Source organism: Thamnophis elegans, chromosome 14 (assembly GCF_009769535.1).
Source record: "Thamnophis elegans isolate rThaEle1 chromosome 14, rThaEle1.pri, whole genome shotgun sequence".
NCBI classification, from domain to species: domain Eukaryota; kingdom Metazoa; phylum Chordata; class Lepidosauria; order Squamata; family Colubridae; genus Thamnophis; species Thamnophis elegans.
The window spans coordinates 24,099,948-24,118,484 of NC_045554.1; the positions used below are offsets into that span (position 1 = coordinate 24,099,948).

General features: G+C 42.5%; 1 protein-coding gene across 1 annotated transcript; it reads right to left on the minus strand.

Moving 5' to 3' along the window:
• Positions 1-469: 469 nt before the first annotated feature.
• LSM14A (LSM14A mRNA processing body assembly factor) lies at positions 470-17,345 on the minus strand. Its single transcript, XM_032230252.1, has 10 exons — positions 17,106-17,345; positions 10,077-10,240; positions 8,438-8,570; positions 7,913-8,032; positions 6,005-6,175; positions 4,740-4,805; positions 3,833-4,009; positions 3,055-3,217; positions 1,699-1,939; positions 470-1,281 (listed from the first exon to the last, which is right to left on the minus strand). The coding sequence occupies exons 1-10, from the start codon at positions 17,224-17,226 to the stop codon at positions 1,258-1,260; spliced, it is 1,380 nt and encodes a 459-aa protein (XP_032086143.1). The 5' UTR covers positions 17,227-17,345; the 3' UTR covers positions 470-1,257.
• Positions 17,346-18,537: the final 1,192 nt, after the last annotated feature.

Here is an 18,537-nt window from a genome sequence, read left to right on the forward strand (position 1 = left end):
GAAGGAAAATGAACAAAAATTCAGCAAATTAGATAAAATATTTTAATCTTTGGATCCCTTTATTCTTGCGGCTTTCAGATATACATAAAAATACAAATTATTAAAGATCTGTATCTAATTATAACTTAATAGCAAAAGAAGTCATAACTAGTTATTCAGAATTAACCTCAGTTACTCCAAGCAAAATCACTCTAGTGATACTGGGGTAAAAATGAACAATGTCTCCAAGTTGCAGTCCATCAAAACTTCTTAATTGAGTATGCCAACAATACAAAACAATATTTTAAGAATCGGCACATTTCATTTTTATTCCAGGCACATCAACGGGAACAAGAAGTCAGTAACTGGCTCTTTTTTCACTTACTATCATAACATGACCTGCAAACTGCATAAAGTGTTAAAGGTTTATCTTTATCTAAATAGTCCCTTAGTGTGGTCCAATCCAACAGCAAGACCAAAAACTAGAAAATGGATTTCTTGCAAGAGAAATATTTTAATCCTTCTGAATAATGGAAGAACATTTCAAATATTTATTGGTAGTCAAAATATAAAAACAAACAAATTTAAAGCTGAAAAGCTAGAAAGAAACCCTCCAAACGTGTGTAGCATTTCAACACGGCAGTTTTGTAGACTTAAAAATGTTTATTCTTAAAAAATTAGTTGCTTTTTATACAGCTATACAAAATCCCTAGTGTTTCTTTGGCAATGGGATAATCATGGAATTATACAACTATAAAAAGCTTCCTTTGCCTAAGAAACAGCATTTTCCATGTTTATACTTTCTTTACTGACAAACCAATTTTTTTACTGCCCAGCATCCTATTTGACAAAAATTACAACTATCTGAAGAGATTATAGGATTTCAAATACAACCTTCACTGGATCAACACACTCACAGTACTGACGGCCTTCTGCATACAATTGTCTTTTTAGCCTGCAGCAATTATAAAATACAATTTTAATTCAGAAAAACCCTTTCTGTAATGAAAAAAAATACTAAAACTCCACTGAAGTACTGCTTTATACTTTTAACTATTTGTAAGAAATTATTTAAGTTTTCTATCTCAAATATATTTAATATTCTTGTTTTTGAAGATGGCCATATTTTCAAAAAAGTTACTGCTCCTTTGAAATTAAAAATGAACGCTAGTGCTGGTGAAGTTTTAACAGCAAATGAACATAATTCTTTGCGAAAACCAACACATTCTTGGTACCATGAAGATCAGCAAGTCCACCTGCTTTCAAATTCTTTGTAGATTATGCTGCAACTTTGTTGTCTTTCTAAAAAGCAATACAAGATTAACATTACTTTTGATTTAAGCTGGTATAAAGTCAATTTGATAAAGATCATAAACATTTTGAAAGATGGGCAAGCCATTCAAATTTGATAATAAACTTGTCATCAAAATTTAAAAATGAATACATGAGTTTCATTACTAGACCCTGCCAGCTATATAACAGAAATAAGCTCCTACAATAATGATAACTACTGTAAATCAAAATATGAATGGAATAGAACAATTTAGTGCTGTGAAAAGTCCCAATTCATTGCCTGGTAGAGATGGAAAATTCCTTGCTATTGCTGGGAAGTATAGCTAATGATGTTAGACAGAGAAGTGGTCTGACTTGATAAAAAGGAAACTTCACCATGCAATTTACAGATATTATTGGTAATAATAATATTGGTAAGTGCCTTACCCTATATTCAAAATCCGCGAACTCCCTGCCACCACGGCCACCTCTAAATCCACCACGAAAACCCCGAGGAGCATTGAAAGGTCCTCTTGCGTTTCCACGTCCTCTACCTGCCCGGAAGCCACCAGCTCCTCCACTTCCCCCTCTGCCTCTGAATCCCCCCCGACCACGGTTTGGACGCAGTGGAAGGCCAAATGTCTCTGCATTCAGTCTTCTTTCCTCTGCCCAGTTTGGTCTTCGGTTTCTGAAAGAAATGTTGCTGTTGCTTCAAATTATGACCAATTTCTTCCTAAAAAGATGCTTCCAGCAAATGACTACTAGAAATGCCAGGGTTAGTTAGCAAATGAAAAGTAAAAAGTGTATTGTAGCATATTATGTAACCCCTTTCTCAAACCTTTAGTAGTGGACACCCAGAGGTGGATTTACAAATGCCAACATCTTCATTAAGTTCCACTTGGGAAAGAACGGAGATCAGAAGGAATTCATTAAACTGTTGATAAACTGATGCGGTGCTTAGAAGTCTCTCAAATGTTCTTTTAGAAATGGTTTGCACCTTTTTGCAAGAGAAAAATGATGAAACAAACTTGTCCACTGCCTCAGCCCTGGATTTTGAGAGAACCTGCCTCAGCCCTGGATTTTGAGAGAACCTGCCTAATTTTAGCAGAAGTCGGAATCTCAGTGCACTGCATACACTGCTTTGCTGGCATCCTTCCATAAAATGCAGAGGGGGAGAGAGTGGGGAAATAGGAGGGGGATAAGAAGCAGAAGTGTCAATCCGGAATAGATCGGCCAATCAAGGACAGAACCATGAGAACGGACTGCGAAACTCCACCAAAGAGGCGCCAAATATCATTGGACACTGGGAGAGGGCCAGGGAAGAGGGAAAAATGTCAGTTTTGCATGGGAATATTCAGATCCAGCTTTGCTTATGCTGTAACCACTTGACTTTAGTAAAACTAAACCTTTATCACTTCAAAAATTGAGTTGAGGGTCTTTCTTTCCTAAATGCTCAAATCGGGACAAGCCTGACACTCGGAAGTGTCTATCTATGGTTCATATGTCCTGCAGCAAAATGAGTGGAGTAGAATGAACTGTGGCATGGCTGAATGCAGAAGAAAGATTATACTTATAAAAACAAGCTTCTAGTATTTGCATGATAGAAATCATTTTAATTGCAGACACTGCAATCAGAAGTTGCCCCCACCCACATGATGGATTAGTCCAGTTCATTTACTGCATTCTGCTTAATGTGAAAAAGGAACTTCAGTTCTTTATCCACATGCAAAATTCTAGCTCAGACATGCTACCTGTTAGTGTCAAAGGAATGCCATGTGTAGCTTGCTCAGAAAAACTTGGTACCTGTTGTCATCACAGGAAATGTTATCAAAGAAAGACTTGGTTTTGTCATAGTAGCAATTGGGGCCAAGTGGGTCCTCATCATCTGCATTTCCTTCACTGTTTTGTGTGTCAACACCTGAATCGCCTTTATCTTCCCCATTCACAGGTTTTTCAGGCTTATCCTCTAGAAAATCAAGGGGGAAAAATGACCATCCTCAATGACCATTCTAGGAAAATAATCTGTGAAAAAAAGGCAGATAACCATTTAAATTCACTATCACTGCCTGATCATCTTGGGTGCAGTTGCTTTGGAGCAAAACAGTTCAATGATTGGGAAGAAACACAAAACAGCTCTTTTAATTTTCTGTTTCTTCTTGTACTCTTTTACCACTCTTTACCACATTCCAGTAAATAGCAAAAACTAAAGTTACATCGGGACAATCAGCTAGATCCAGATTTAGTTACATTTAGAATCAAACCACTTGAAATAATGATGCCATGATGATTTTCAATCTGATCTAAGCATGATTGGTATGAACTGACCCCCCTGGAAACTGTATACTTACATTCTATTCATTCAGACTATTTGGCTACTTAAATCTGGTGCATAAATACAGTTGCATTTTAGAATGCAAGACAACTTTGCAAATTACTTTAGGGAAAAGGAAAATCATGTAGGAGAAAACTAAAAGACTTTGAATGTCTAAATGAAACCTCTCTTCAACAAAAACATCCATTACACTTAACTCCAAAGTCAGTAAGCCTTATAAAAATAAAGAAGGTTCTGTTCACCACTTACCTTTTAGTTTTAGCTTATTATGAAATTCACGATCTATTTCATCTTTATTAAACTGTGCATTTGCACTTTCAAAGTCAAAATCCTTCTCAAACTTCATGGGAACATCCCGCCTAATACCAAACCTTCCTCTGCCTCCCCGATGACCTCCCCGGCTCCTCCGTGAAGGTGCACCTGGAACTGTAGCAACAACAACAAAAACAGGGTCTAAAGGCACCACAGATTTTCAGGTTTTGGTAAACATCCTGAAATGACATTCAACGTTGACCCATGGGCAAGGTTCGGCTTGCCAATACTAATCATGTGAAACAACTGATATCTGATGTCACCAGATAAGATCAGTTTACTGAAGACATACTGAATGTTTTATTTTGGATTAATTAGCTTAAAAAGTCACAGAAATCCTGAATTAATGTGTTTTATAAGACTGAATATTGTTTTACTCAATCATTTCAGCATCAAAAATATTTGCATTTTGGGTGAGACACAAACTCAAAAGTCATCAGTGATGAAAACATATTAAGTATCCTCAGAAAGCAAGCTTGTGAGCAAGCCCCCCCCCCATCTCTCAGGAGAGGGAAGAAGTTGCTTTTTCTCTTTCACAAACAATATCCTTGTAATGTCTGAATAAGGAGCTAGCTGTTTGGGGATCAGAACTAAGATCCACTCTGGTCCTGGTTTGTTCCAATCAGCACTGGCTGAAACAAGACCTCTTCTCTGTATTCAGGAATATAATGCAAGACATTCTATCCAACTGTCTCATGTCCAAAGGAAACAGGAATTTTTTTGGGGGAGGTGGGGGTTCTTATAATCTCAACCCTTTAAAGCTGGGAAGAGCTTTTATGGCATCGTTGTAGTTTAGCCCACCCTATGGCAGAATATTTTATTTTCAACAGTGATTTCCGTTTACCTATTTGTCGCTTGTTTTCATTTCTTAGATGTTCTGCTTCGCATCTTGTTACCTTCTGTGTTTCAACTAGAAATAGAGGAAATGCAAACAATACTTATAATAAATACAATAAAAAGATGAATAATTCTGTTTAGCACAAAATCACAGAATTGATAGCAGTGCAGTAGGGGTTTGCTAGAAAGCAGTCTTGTTCACAGCTTCAAATGCAGATGTACAAGGTTTTCTGTGCACATTTGAAGTGGCCCATAGCTGAAACAAGACCTGTACCGTTTGACCCCTGAACAGAACAGACAGGGTCAGGGTATGCTTTGGTTTCTGCATAAAGTGCAAGTGGTCCTCATTTAACAACCATTTGTTCCATGGCCATTTGAACTGGTCCTCAAGATTATGGCCGTCGCAGAGCCCCTGTGGTTTACATGAACACAGTTCAAGTGCTTAGCAATTAGCCTGGATTCCACCCATCACAGGGTCACATCACTGTGATTTGTGACCTTCCCTGATGATTCCCCACCAGCAAAGGCAATGGGGAAGCTGGGATCACATGAGGTCTGCTGATTGCCATCGCTAAGTGGCATGGTCCATTGAAACCCACTGCTTAGGGATGACTATTCTGGGCCCAACTACTGTCTTTAAGCAAGTACTACCTGTATGTTGGCAGTGGAAAGATCAAGGTTGGTGGGATGTACTGCATTGGTACAGCAGCAGTGACTGAAAAGGCAGAAAGAAAGGTGCTGGGAAGGTCAGGGTTGGAAGCCAATGCCATGGGGGCAGGTGAGAGATGTTGAGGAGAGAAACATGACAGTGTGTGCCAGCCTTGCCCTACTCACCCCATATCAGGCTTTGTCTCATCTGGGGCTTGGGAAGAATCAAAGTATTCCTGGTTTCATTTCTGCCAAACTCTGGCTGACTCTAAAGGTTTAGTGAAACTGGCAGAATGTGATGGGTTTGTTTCTTGATTAAGAACCGTTAAGTTTTCTGTTCTGCATACGCCTCAGAACAAAAAGACAATTTTTTCCAAGCTGGAATCCACCACGGGACAGATTTCTCTGCTGCCAGAGGTATCTCCCCAGATACAAGAGAGAAAGAGGCCCCCTAAGGCCTGACATTTATCTGCAGGCAGATAATATCTATTCCACTTTAGCACATAAGATAAATCAAGATTCAATTACATGGACTTTCAAAAGACTAATAAAGAGGCCAAAATGTCTAAAACACCACACCATACACAATATTGCAGCAATATCATGCTAAAGTCATATTCTAACCTCTCCTGTGATCCTGGTGATCTGATGTCTTTTGGTTGATCGACCCAAGTGGTCGGTTTGAAATAGAGCTTCTCCCAACTGGGACTGAGGCAGGTAAATGGGCAGTTTGCACTGCTTGTTCCAGAGTTGGACTCTTTCTCAAGTGATCTAAGGGAGGCGGGGTGGACCGAGCTGAAACAGAAGCAGGAATACAGTATTAGCTTAGGCCAGTCATGGCAAACTTTTAGAGACCCAGTGCCAAAACCGCATCCCAAAACACACTTATTTATCTCGGAGTGCCAACACGGCAATTTAACCTGAATAAAGAGGTTTTAGTTTAGAAAAAACAACTCATACATGATTAACATCTTTTCTCTGAAACCCCCCTCCACAATAACAGCACTTTTAATGATGCAAACACCTTTTTATTGAAAGGTAAACGTTTGCATTTGGCATGCTTTTGATTAATGTGACTTCTACTGTTGTATGCATGCTGATAATTTTTCTAACCTTGGCTCATACTTTGTAAGTTTGAGAGCAACACATGCAGCACTCAGGTCATCTGTTAGTCCATGGGTGTCAAACTCAATTTCAACGAGGGCCCCACTGTGGTTGACTTCGGGGGCCAGGGTGGGCGTGGCCAGCTCCCACGGCTGCTGTGCTCACTCTCCTTGGTTGCCCATGCTGTGTGCAGGAGGGCAAAGTATGTGGGTCAGAGGCTTGGCCTTGTAACCAAAGCATCCTCAGTGATAGGATGGGAGACCACCAGGAGAGGTCAGGAGGAAGAGACATGGGGATGGTAAAAGGCAGCAGCGCTGCTGGTGATCAAGTGCTAAGGCAGGATTTACCTCACACCATCACTCTCTCTCATTATAATCTCCTTCCTTCCCTTCTTTTTCCTTCCCTCTTCATTCTTTCTTCTTCTTTCCCCTCTTTCCTTCTTTTTGTCTTTCCTGTCCCTTCTTGGATGCTCAAATGCAAAGGAGAAACATTCCTTGCCTTGTGATCAAACGCCACTTTTGCTAGTAGTTTGTGGCCATTTTAAAAAACAGAATAAACCAGGCTCAGTTTGGTCCATGTTTGCATTTCATGGGGACAGCAAAACTGTCAAAATGACAGCTCTGATAGTTGATTAGCGCTCCTCTGTTTTTTTTATGTGCAACAGCTTTAGCATTTAAGAACAGAGCTAAGTTGGTTGCTTTTCTATTAATCCATAATGATCCTTAAAAGAGGCCTTCTGTAGGGACCCTGCCATGGTCTCATTCAGGCTAGAAATATAGCAAAGGAAACTATTTTTCCCCACTTGCTTTGTCCTGTTTTCGCCACTGGAAATAGCTGTTTGCAACAGACAAGAAGTAGATACTTTCCTAAGAGCTCACAATTCAAGAATACCAAGGTGCCCATGAGGTATCTCAGGGTGGGGAAGACCATGGGGGTCCTAGTGATAGAACAGACCCTCAAGACCTCCCCAACTCACTAAGATACCTCCTCCCTCCCTTCTTGCAACAAGGACTCACTTACTTTGCAAGCCTCTATCTTCTCTCGTTTCCCTGCTTGTTTGCTTTTGAAGAAGGGAGAGGAGAGTTGGCTGGGGAATGCTTTTCGTGCGGATAATGGACATTCCTGGGTACTATAATATTGTGCAGATTCAGGCACCCATCCACTTTTGCAGAGTCAGGGACCAAGAAACATTCATTCTCGGGAAAAGTGGCTGCCTGCCGGTCTCCTGCTCCTCCCCTCCCCCCAACTACTTTCCACTTAACTACTTATGGGGCTTCTTTGTCTCAGCTTCCCTGGCTGAGGAATTCTGGGAGTTGAAGTCCACAAGTTTTAAAGTTGCCAAGGTTGGAGACCCCTGGTTTATAGAACACCTGTTACGTTGTGGAATACATAACAATTATAAGGAATGTGAAAGGATTAATTCTCTACCTTGAGAGAGCTGTGTTTTTAGTGATCTTGAATCTGTGGTAAAAGTGGAACCAACTGCACTGTTTTGGGACAAGCTTGTACTCGCTGAAGTTTCTGTTCCAAACGATGTTAATGAATTTCCTGCATCAAGATAAAAGAAATGTTATTTTTACCAATATTTTTTTTTAACAGATGAAGTTACTCAGACACCTTGGGTGTTGGCTACGTGTAGTGAGCTCTATATGGGATTGCCCTTGAAGGCCACTCAGAAGCACAACTCATCCAAAAGGGAGCAGCTCAAAGAGCTACAGACATCCCTCTGTTTGCCCATAAGACCCTTCTACTACAGGGATCTCCAACATTGGAAACTTTAAGACTTTGTGGACTTCAACTCCCAGAGTTCCTCAGCCAGTGAACCTTCACTGGCTGAGGAATTCTGGGAGTTGAAGTACACAAGTCTTAAAGTTGCCAAGGTTGAAGACCCCTGCTCTACTGTGCAAATATGTCTTTTGCTTGTTGAAGAAAAAAAAAACCAATGCAGCTTACCAACACCAACAGCCCCGAACTGCTGACTCACTAAGGGGCTTGGACTAAATTGACTGTAGGCTGGCATTCTGCCGAAAGGACCATAAGATCCCACAGACTGGAATGAAGAAGTAGAAGATGATCCTAGAGAAGACTGAAGAAAACAATATTTGGAAGAGACTCATCAAGACAGAGTAAAATAGAGCCCCAAAAGAGATTTTGTGCTGTTTTCTAGAAATCAGCAATAAGAACAAAAGAGGCTCTTCTTTTAAGTCTTCACAATCAGGGGCCTGCAAGAAATGCAATTGTGCATTCATAGAAATTCATTGGAGACATACATAATTTTAATTTTCATCAACTCATCAGCCATTAATTAAGATAATAAAAGTATAGAATAACAATGACTTCAACCTGAATACGAGGCTTAGTTATGTTGGCCACTCCCTCTTATTCTATGTTTCGTTATTCTAGCAGCAGCATGCATGGCGAGTGAGGTTTTTTTCACTTGCATCATGTGTACATGCGTTGTTGATTTATAAACACTTGCTAAGGCATTTGCTAGTGTTTTCCCCTATGGAGGTGTGGAAAAACATTGTTCAAAGGCTCTGAACCATGGCGTTAGTTTTTCACCTGATTTGAGGTCCATTCCTCTAGTGTGCAGGAGGGGAGGGGAAATCCCTCAAAGCACTGGAGGAAGAGACTTCAAATTTAATACCCTCCCTTGCAACATTCCCTGCTGGCTTCCCATTGACTTTTTGGGAAAACTGGCAGAGAAGATTCCAAATGGCGATCACCTGATTGCAGGGCACACGGCAACTGGTTGTAAATGCAAACAGGCTGTCAGACACCTGAAATGCGTCCATGTGGTGGGAAGTGGGTAACAGCATGGTGTTTTACACTGGTCAGAAGTGCCTTACAGAACCCGTTCCGAAAATGTCGTGACTGCAAATAGTCATTAATGACCAGCTGTAAGTCAAGGACTACATATTAGATATTGGCCTTAATCATTTTACTAATAATAATTATTTAAAATTCATGATATCCTGTTGGTAATTGTGTTATATGAAATTTAAGCTTTATTAGCAATTTAGTGAACTAGCAATAATCAGCATTTCAGCATGGCATCCATGCCTCTTTTTAAAGTTTAGGAAATCACGTTTTTCCTTTGAGCCAAAGCCATTTCCTTTGATGTATAAAATCTAGCCTTTTCAGCAACCAAACAATAGAAGTGCCCTCTGAAGTCCTTTATTAAAGCTGCAAGTGTTAAAGAAACAAACCCCCCAAGGGCAAAAGGAAAAGATGTAACATACTTTAAGGATTTCTGCCTTTTTTCATTTCTAACAAAACAAAAGCCTTGATTGCACACCAATGTTATTTGTTTGATTTGTTGCTTTGCATATATAAAGCGAATGTATCATTTATTTCTGTACCTTATATAAAGACTTCCCCATTCCCTTAACAAGTGCCTTTCACTTTGCCTCATGTACTTATAGTTTTATTGTTGGGGATAGAGGGAAGTGAAAAATCCATTAGTATTGGGTGTTTTTCTCTCAAATTCAGGGAAATATTCAGCAAATATTTATGTACAGTAACATTCAATGCACTTTAAAAAACACACACTTTTCACAATCATAAAACTCAGTGTATTATAGTGTGATACCTGAACAATTGCTGGATCTTGGGGAAGAGAACACTGTGGTTTAGGAGGTTCACAAACAGTTAAATCCTTAATATCACTTCCACGGAATATAATGTATTCAAATACTTCATCACGAGGTGGTATAGGCCGATCAGTTGGTCTGTCTTCAGTTCCAAATGAACAAACTGCAGAACAAAACAATTTTATATCAATGTTATATGCAAACAATTCAAGAATTTGAATCATTAAAGTATTTGCTTTAAGCCGGGGGTGTCAAACTCAATTTCATTGAGGGGCACATTAGGGTTGTTTGATCTTTGGAGGGGGGGGGGGGCGCTGGCCAGGTTGGTGTGGCCAGCTCAACGTCACTCCTGTCCATTTTCACTGGCAGAGGGTTGCAGGAGGCCCTAGTGGCTGAAAACGGAGTCCAGGAACCCATTTTCACTGGCAGAAACACCTCACTGGTCTTTCACTGTTTCTAGGGCAGCCGCGTGAGCCAGATCTAAGCACCCCGCAGGCCGGATCCTGCCCCCAGGCCTTGAGTTTGCTCTAAGCCATGGGTGTCCAACTGCACTGAGTGAAGAAGAAACGTTTTGAACAATAGTTAATGTACATAAATCACATATTAATGTTAAAGTTTACCATCTTGTTTTGCGGCATTACTAGCTGTCCAGGGTTGCATGCAGTGGCTGCAGGTTGGACATACCTGCTCTAAGCAATCCTAGAACAATGTTACTCATACATTTGGGCTACTATGCCAATATTTTCAAATGAACATGATTTCTCAAAAATACAGGAGAGCTAAATAGAGGCATCTCAATCTGAAACAATGTCTTACTTATTTCAGCATTTGCATGCTGCTCATTGATAAATCTACAAAAATCTATCACATCACGCCTAGCTACCAATGGTTCATCAGATAGGAGCAACCAGAACCCTTCAGTGTAGCCTCAAGCAGAAGCTTTATCATTAGTCACCTGAGTTACAAGAATCTCATCAGACGGGCTACATTCAATGTGGAACGACCAGTTAGGGTTTGAGAGATTCTGGAGGTCAGGTGTGTGCTGCTTTCTGCAGTGCAAGGACTCTAAGCGTGACCCCCTCTTAACATCTCCTGCCATTCTATCTGGAGAGTCTATCAGAAAACACTGTTCAAACTAAACGAATTCTTACTAAAACAGTAATACCCTAAAGATAACATTAAGAACAGATTCAAAGAAAGGAATACCTGAAAATATTCAGAATACTAAACATTTTAATTAATAGCAGCTTGAAATAAGAGCAGAGCCTGTTTAAAATATATTTCAAGGCTACAAAAAAAGGAAGCTACCTGCCCTTTCACATGGATATAATTTTATTATTCTACAATGTCAATATTTTTAATTTTTCCTTTTAAATTAAATTTAAAACAAACAGCCGATATAGCTATAGAGGTGAAACATCTGGGAGTAGTAGGCTAGTGATGTCAGTATTGTCCACTCTTCAATGCTTCTGTTGGTTTAGAGAAAAAGCAGGTCAACTACACTCCTTGCAGAAACACCTGAAGTGCCATTTAGATCCACAAACTTGATTCAGAACAAGAAGTAGCCCACATTTAGCAATCACAATTGGCACCGGCAACTTGACTGTCAAGCAAGACCATGACTATGCTTATGATCCTTACTTCGCTTTTCCTCTGCTTTACTGGGCTGCCAAGTTCCAAAATGCGAGAGACCAGTTACTTTTTCATCATTGCTTTAATTGCAGTCGCTAAATGAGGCAGTCACTAAAGAAAAACTACTTGTATTGTGTGCGGGGGGAAGTCTTTATAGAACAGGGATCGGCAATTAATTTCCCCAACAGACCACATAACAAACTGAGACTGTTTTGGAGGGCCGGACCAATAGGCTGAACTTAATTCTGCTTAATATTAATTTGTTTTATAAAAAGTAGTAAATTATATGGTTTTAGTTAGCCGCTACTGGTAAGAATACAGACTCCGATTAGGCTATGAAAATGTGGATCATCTCAAATTACAGTAATAAAAAATAGTAAAAACATCATTGTCTCATTATTTCATTTTATTTTCAACATAACATACTGCTAATATTCACCAAAAAAAACCCCAATACTAAAAATGTATATACTTTGCAGTATGTTAAAAGACCTGTAATTCATTAACTTTATACAAAAAGCAGTGAGTGCTTTTGATGTTTTTCAGTTGTTTTTTCTCGTTGAGTGAGAAAAAATCAGTCTGTCTTAGGATGGAACAGGGGCACTGAAGTCTGGTTGAATGTCTGAGGTTGATATGCGAAGGGCAGCTGACAGGTGACAATCAGTGAGAGAATATCTACAACTGGATTTGTTGAACTTCATCACTGAGAATGTTTGTTCACAAGTAGATCCAAAGAGAATTAACATCTTCTGCATATGCCTCCTCATGTATGGAAAATTCTCCTCTTGGAGAGTAAAAACCCAGCAGTGATACTGACATAAAAGTGCTCGGCCAGTAGTGTATCAAACGGCAGGTCAATGAATCCGAGCTGAACATAGCTGGGTGTACTATCCACACTGCAGGTCAAGGGAGGAAAAAACCAAGTGCATTTCATTCTCAACTATTCTGAAGGTTTGAAATTGTCTTGAAACTCACCACACAGCGCACTTAATAACATGAGTATCTGGTGTGGCTTCCTTTAGCACTGGCAAGCGGGTAAGAATGTTGGCCAACGTTTGCCTTAAAAGAAACTACAAATTTCTCATGATCTGGCCATTGTATAGTCCCCCAGGCCACATCCAGCCCTCTGGCTGTCCCTGCCTAGCCTATGTGAGGTCAACTGGAAATTAGGAACCAAATGTAAATAAGCGCCTCACAGGACCAGAAGATGTTGAGTCAAGTCAGGCTCTGGCAGCTGTGTGGTAGCCTATGTCCTGTCCAGGCTTTCGTCCAAAGCCAAGGAGAAAAAGTCAGAATTGTCTGCTTTGTTTGGCAGCTGAAACTCCAGATTTCCTGCGATGCCCTCAATCTTTTTAGTTACGGTTCATTGGAGAGGAGCACATTTTCAGATGCCTCTTTCTTCCTGAAACACAGTTAGTGCTATAGACTACACCAAATACTCTTTGATAAACTCCCCATCAAAAAATGGCTCACTGTTTTTGGCAATTTTGTAAGATACTACATAACTGTTCTTGACTGCTCCAGCCCTGGATGTCTAAAGCTTGGCAAAAAAAATCCTTGTTCGTTTTCTAACTTAGCTAGCAAAGCACCAGATGCCGGTGCCCCTTCTGCATCATCGGTCAAGCTGTTCTACTTCTATCTGTGTTTAGTCACATAGTACGGATTCAAATTGTAATCCTTAAACAAAGCAGTCCTTATTTCAGAAACTAAGCACACAGCTTTACCTTTGACTTCAGTAGATAAACACTTAGACGTCCACATCTACAACTAAAAGGTTAAAACAACATAATGATCATCAGTTGAGGGCTACCGATATGCTGTGGCAACTGATCCTCACCCAAACGTTATAGGTAGTCAAGTCACAACATTGCTGAGTAAAGAGACATGTCCAGTCTCTGCAGTCACAGATGTTACAGCATCCCATGATCAAGTGACAGCTTGACAGCTCATCCACACCTATGGCCACAATGCCTCTCACCTACACCTCTTCCCCATCTACTCCCACTGATGATGCCATGCCTAGTCCTGTGCTATCCCACTCATACACACACAACCAAAAACCCAGAAGTGTCCCAATGAAGTCCAGCCACAAGCAGACCAATGCTAGTCCACAGAACAATGGCCAAGGAGTCCAAGGCACTTGGAAGTATCCCAGCCAAAATAAACAGGCAAAATTAAATCCACAAGACAAGAGGCAATGAGGCAAGAAAGGCCCAGAGTTCACAAGGCACGTTGTCAATCCAAAGCAAGGCAAGAATCACAACAACCGGAGAACACACAGCTAGGAAATGAACACGTTGCTCCCAGCATGGCTCCCATTTGTCCGCTGTGCTAAAAAGCAGCTTCTGGTGCAGCCCATCAAGAAGGGCGAGATTTCCTCCTTGCGAGTAATCTGGCTGACCTTCTCTGTTCCTGCCTTTTCTCTGCCCTACGTGTTCTTGGATCAGTGCAGAAGGCAGTTCCTCCTCCCCATCATTGGCTGGCTCCAGATGCATGCTTTCCCCATCTGAGGACTGTCCTGCTGCAGCTCTGTTTCAGCTGAATCCCTCTTAGATGGTTGCTTGGAGCCATTGAACAACTCCCCTCCAGATGTGCCTGGAACTGGTTCATTCTCCTTTGAGCTGACATCTGGAGATATGTCTGGAGAAACGTCCGGGGGAGTCATCACAGGTCCTTAATAATGTAACTGCCAGCCCCATAAGGTTTTCTTCCCAAGGCTACAAACGGCAGTTTCCCCACAGGACCTGGGTAAGATGACCAGCAATTGTCTCATGAAAGGCCAGGCTGGGCATGCCTTGATGGCAACAGGAGCAAGAAGATGGCAAAAATCAGCTGGGCCAATGGAATGGCAGGGACCTGGGGTGGGCAGGCTAACTGTAGCGGAGACAGGGCTAATGCTGCTATGGCTTTACACTGCCAGTGCACGGTGGCATCCCACGGTTGACTTTGCACTGTGCAGCTGCAGCAACTGGTCTTCATACTGTGGTTCAGGGCTTCTTGCAGCCTCAGAGTCACAGCACACCAGAAGCGACTGAGCAACGGTGTGGAAAGCAGCCCCAGAGCCTTACACTGAGGGTGCTGCTTGCACTGGAAGGCAGGGTGCAGGACACCCAAAAGGGCAAAGATAGGGGAAGGGGGAGAGAGGTGGGGCAATTGGAAGCACTCTTTTTCCTTACTGAGGCTTGGGGCTGGAAGGGACCAAGCCTGAAATGGCTTGGACTGGGATGGACCGTTGGTTAATGATGGGTGGAATTTGATTAAGGACAGCAATGGGGAAAGCCAGGATTGCAGTCACTAAGCAATGCATTCATGGGAATTTGCATTTTGACTGCATTACTTAGTGATTAAAAATCCAACCCCAATTACGGTCATAATTCGAGGACTACCTGTAATAAAGAGACTCAACACACAACACGACTGCCCAGAAATATTTTAACTGCTATTTAGTATTTCCATGTTGTTGATTTTCTGCAAATTGTTCTTGATCGATTCAATTTTATAATCCAAATCTCAAATTCTGACTGACAAATTGAATCTTTTGAAACACCATAATAAATCACCTCAAAATATACTGTGAAATAGAAGACAATCAATTCCCTAAACTACTCCACATTTCAACAGTGTAGCCAAATGATTTGTGAAATCTGGTAAACCTCTAATCAAATCTACCAAACATCAGATAACCAAAATGTAGCAGCTATATAAAAAAGCACAAGCCTAAAAGTGTAGTCCTGTCCCAATCTGTACCCAACCATCAAGGACAAGAGGCATTTCTAATTTTACAGATCCAGCTTTCCAGGTTTGTCCCACCCAGAACTCACAAGCAAGAACATCAGATGGGCAGGTAGCCTCAACCACCACAATTAGGACTGGCAACTCTGCTAAGTGACTTGGCCATAAGGTGAACAATCATGTTACCATTTCCCACTTACAACAGCAATTCATCAGTTCCAGATGCCATTGTTATAGAAACCACCACAGATCACAATCGTGTTACTAGCTTATCAGCCAATGCAATTTTAGCAATTGATAATTGGCATATTATACATGCTTCCACAATGAAAAGCTAACAGTGCTTTTAGATACTGACCAGACTTAAAAATATCTTACAATCAAGGTGATCAGCCAAATACAGAAATTCTGTACTGAGAAAAACAACTTTTCAGTATATTTAGAAAAGAATCGTAACAATTGGAAAATGTGAATTACTACGGAAGCTGTTATACTGTGAATCAGACTATGTCTGGCTAACTTTTTACAGGCTCAGCTGAGCGATCTTTTGTACCTTCTGCCTGCAGCAGCAGTTTAAACATCAGGCCTCCCTTTACAAAACTTCAGCCGGACACTGTACTGTGGTTCCTATGATTTGGGTAAGCAGAGTTTGCTTAATTAGTCAAGATGTTTTGCCTGAAATCAAATTCTGTCTTCATTTAATGTTTCCTGGGGAAGTGACACAAATTCTCTTTTTCAGGCCAGTCTGCTGCTAGCCATGTCTACCTCACAGTGTCTATATCAACCTCAAATTCAAAACTAATAGTTCTTGTACTTTGAAGTACAACTTGCATCGCTACCTCCAGCAAGAGTCCCAGTGTCCCCCCCATACAGGGGCTGTTGGATTGACAGCTTCCTCAGATACAGCTAAGTTCCCAATATACACGTCCAATTTCAGACATTAAAATGGGAATGTCTACCTGAAGATGTTGGAGGGCTGAAAAGGCTTCTGAAATGAAGAACACATGTTCTACCAAAGAATTATCTCCAAAAAGTGACGCTAAGTATTTCATACAGTAAAACTGGGAGGAGTGAAAAGCAGAACAGAAATATTTACCCATAAGATGTTTCTTATGCTATTATCCACCCTAAGAGTATCTAAAGACTGAATCAGTGAGGATTCTTTTTTTTAAGGCAGCACAAGGGATGAAACTCAACAAACTAATGTGACGTGGAAGCAGAAACAAGATCAAGCATTGAAACGATCCAGGAAAGGATCATTAAAAGTAGGAAAAAATATCTCTGAAAACAAGTAATGCTCAAAGTACCCTGTCAGTGCTCGTTTTTGTAAATAATACGGTTCTGAAGCACCCAAAAACTATTTTTATTCAACGCTGCAAAGGCGGCTGGCGTTTCAGCCGGGGAATCGTGGCTTAATCAACCACGGAAGGCAAAGGGACCATTTCAACGGGCCAAAAGCCGTTTTTATTTTCCTCGCCAGAGAAAACGTTTGGGCGGCTGCCAAAAGCCCCCCCACTTCCATCAGGGGAAACGGGGGGGTAGGAGGGGGAGGCAAACAAGGGCTTCGCGGCCCCGCATCTCTCGCTCCCGGCGAGACTGCACGCCGGCGACCCGCTAAGGAGGCCCCGAGAAGCCCGGCCCGCGGAGCCCGCTCCGCGCCTCACCCTTGGCGAGGGCCACGGTAGAGTTCTCGGTGTCGATGGTGTAGAGGATGCCCTCGTAGCGGATCTCGGCCTTGGAGATGAGGCTGATCTTGCTGCCGATGTATGGCGTGCCCCCGCTCATGGCGCCGCCGACCTCGCCCGCCGCTGCCCGCTCCGCTTCCTCTCCGCGCCAGCAGCGGCCTCCAGCCGCCCCAACGCTCCCAATATGGCGGCCGCCGCCTTCACCAGCGCCACGAAATGGATGCCGGGAAAGAGGAGCCACCTCTCGCGAGAGCCGCGGAGAAAACGGAGAACGCGGGACGGGGAGATCGGGAGGCCATCGCTACGAATGTTGGGAGTTGTAGTCCAGCCAGTATCGGATCGACTGCCAGGCCGGTGGTGCGCAGGATGCCCGGGAAGGCGCGGCCTCTCCAGGCCTCAGCCGCCACGACGGTCTTTGTGTTGCTCTCGCTGTCCCGACCCGAAAGAGCATATCTGTCCCGGGCTTCGCGCTCCCCTCAAGCAGGCCGGCCTCCTCCTGGCTCGTCCTCTGAAGGGCCCGGCTAAATTTCGCGGGGGCGGCGGACCTTCTAGCGCCCAGAGAAGCAGGGCGAAGAGGAGGGGGCCACGCTACCCGCGGGGAGATTTTCCCTCAAGAGGGCCGTGGAGGCGGCCCCAGGAAGGCCGAGTCGTAAAGCGGGAGAAACTCTTGGCGACTGTTGGCTCGTGGCGGGCCGGAGGGTTTCGATCTGTCTCGGGGCGCCTGGGGGAGAGGGCCTGAGGAGGCTGGTGGCGGCTCCCTGACACCGGGCGCTCCGAGCCAGGCCTCTCGACCCCTGCCCTTAACTCTGAATACGGGGAGTTGTGGGGTGCAGCCTGTGGGAGGTGAGCAGGGGGGCTGAAAGCCTTCAGAGATGACACAGAAGAACCTCCAAGTGGCCTCAAGGACTCTCTAAAAAGGACGAAAATGACCAGCTGCCTGCAAGGAATATAAATCCTTCCATTCCCCACCATCCATCCGGTCAGAGCTGAAGAAGCTTCTTGGATGAGAAGCGAAACGGGTTCAAAGAAAAAACAAGGAAGTTCAGTTGCCTCCTGAAAAAAAAAGTACCTTTGGGACCTTCAAAGTTGTCTATGGCGCTGCGGCCCATTTGGAAAGAAATTTAGAGCAGGCATTTCTTCACACTATTCATTTATTTGCCATATGGTGTATAAAGCCATCCATCCCATGATTGCATAGCGTACATCAAAACTCTTCCTCCTAATCGATCTGTGCAAATTCATTCCCAGTAGACCAGTGGTCCCCAACCAGTGGGAGCCTACAGGGAATGGATTTATACACATATGGCAAATAAATGAATAAATAGTGTGAAGAAATGCCTGTTCTAAATTTCTTTCCAATCGGCTTCATGATGGCCTTCGCCCCATTATTTTATGCACCTTCACCTTACTG

Excerpts from the sequence above, each read along its gene's own strand:
- LSM14A (XM_032230252.1), bottom strand. The coding sequence starts at position 17,226 with ATGAGCGGGGGCACGCCATACATCGGCAGCAAGATCAGCCTCATCTCC. Across the intron at positions 8,571-10,076 it reads AAGATCCAGCAATTGTTCAG|TCTTCTCTAGGATCATCTTC; the intron begins GTATCACACTAT and ends TGTTTTCTTCAG. Across the intron at positions 4,806-6,004 it reads TCACCAGGATCACAGGAGAG|TTGAAACACAGAAGGTAACA; the intron begins GTTAGAATATGA and ends CTCTATTTCTAG.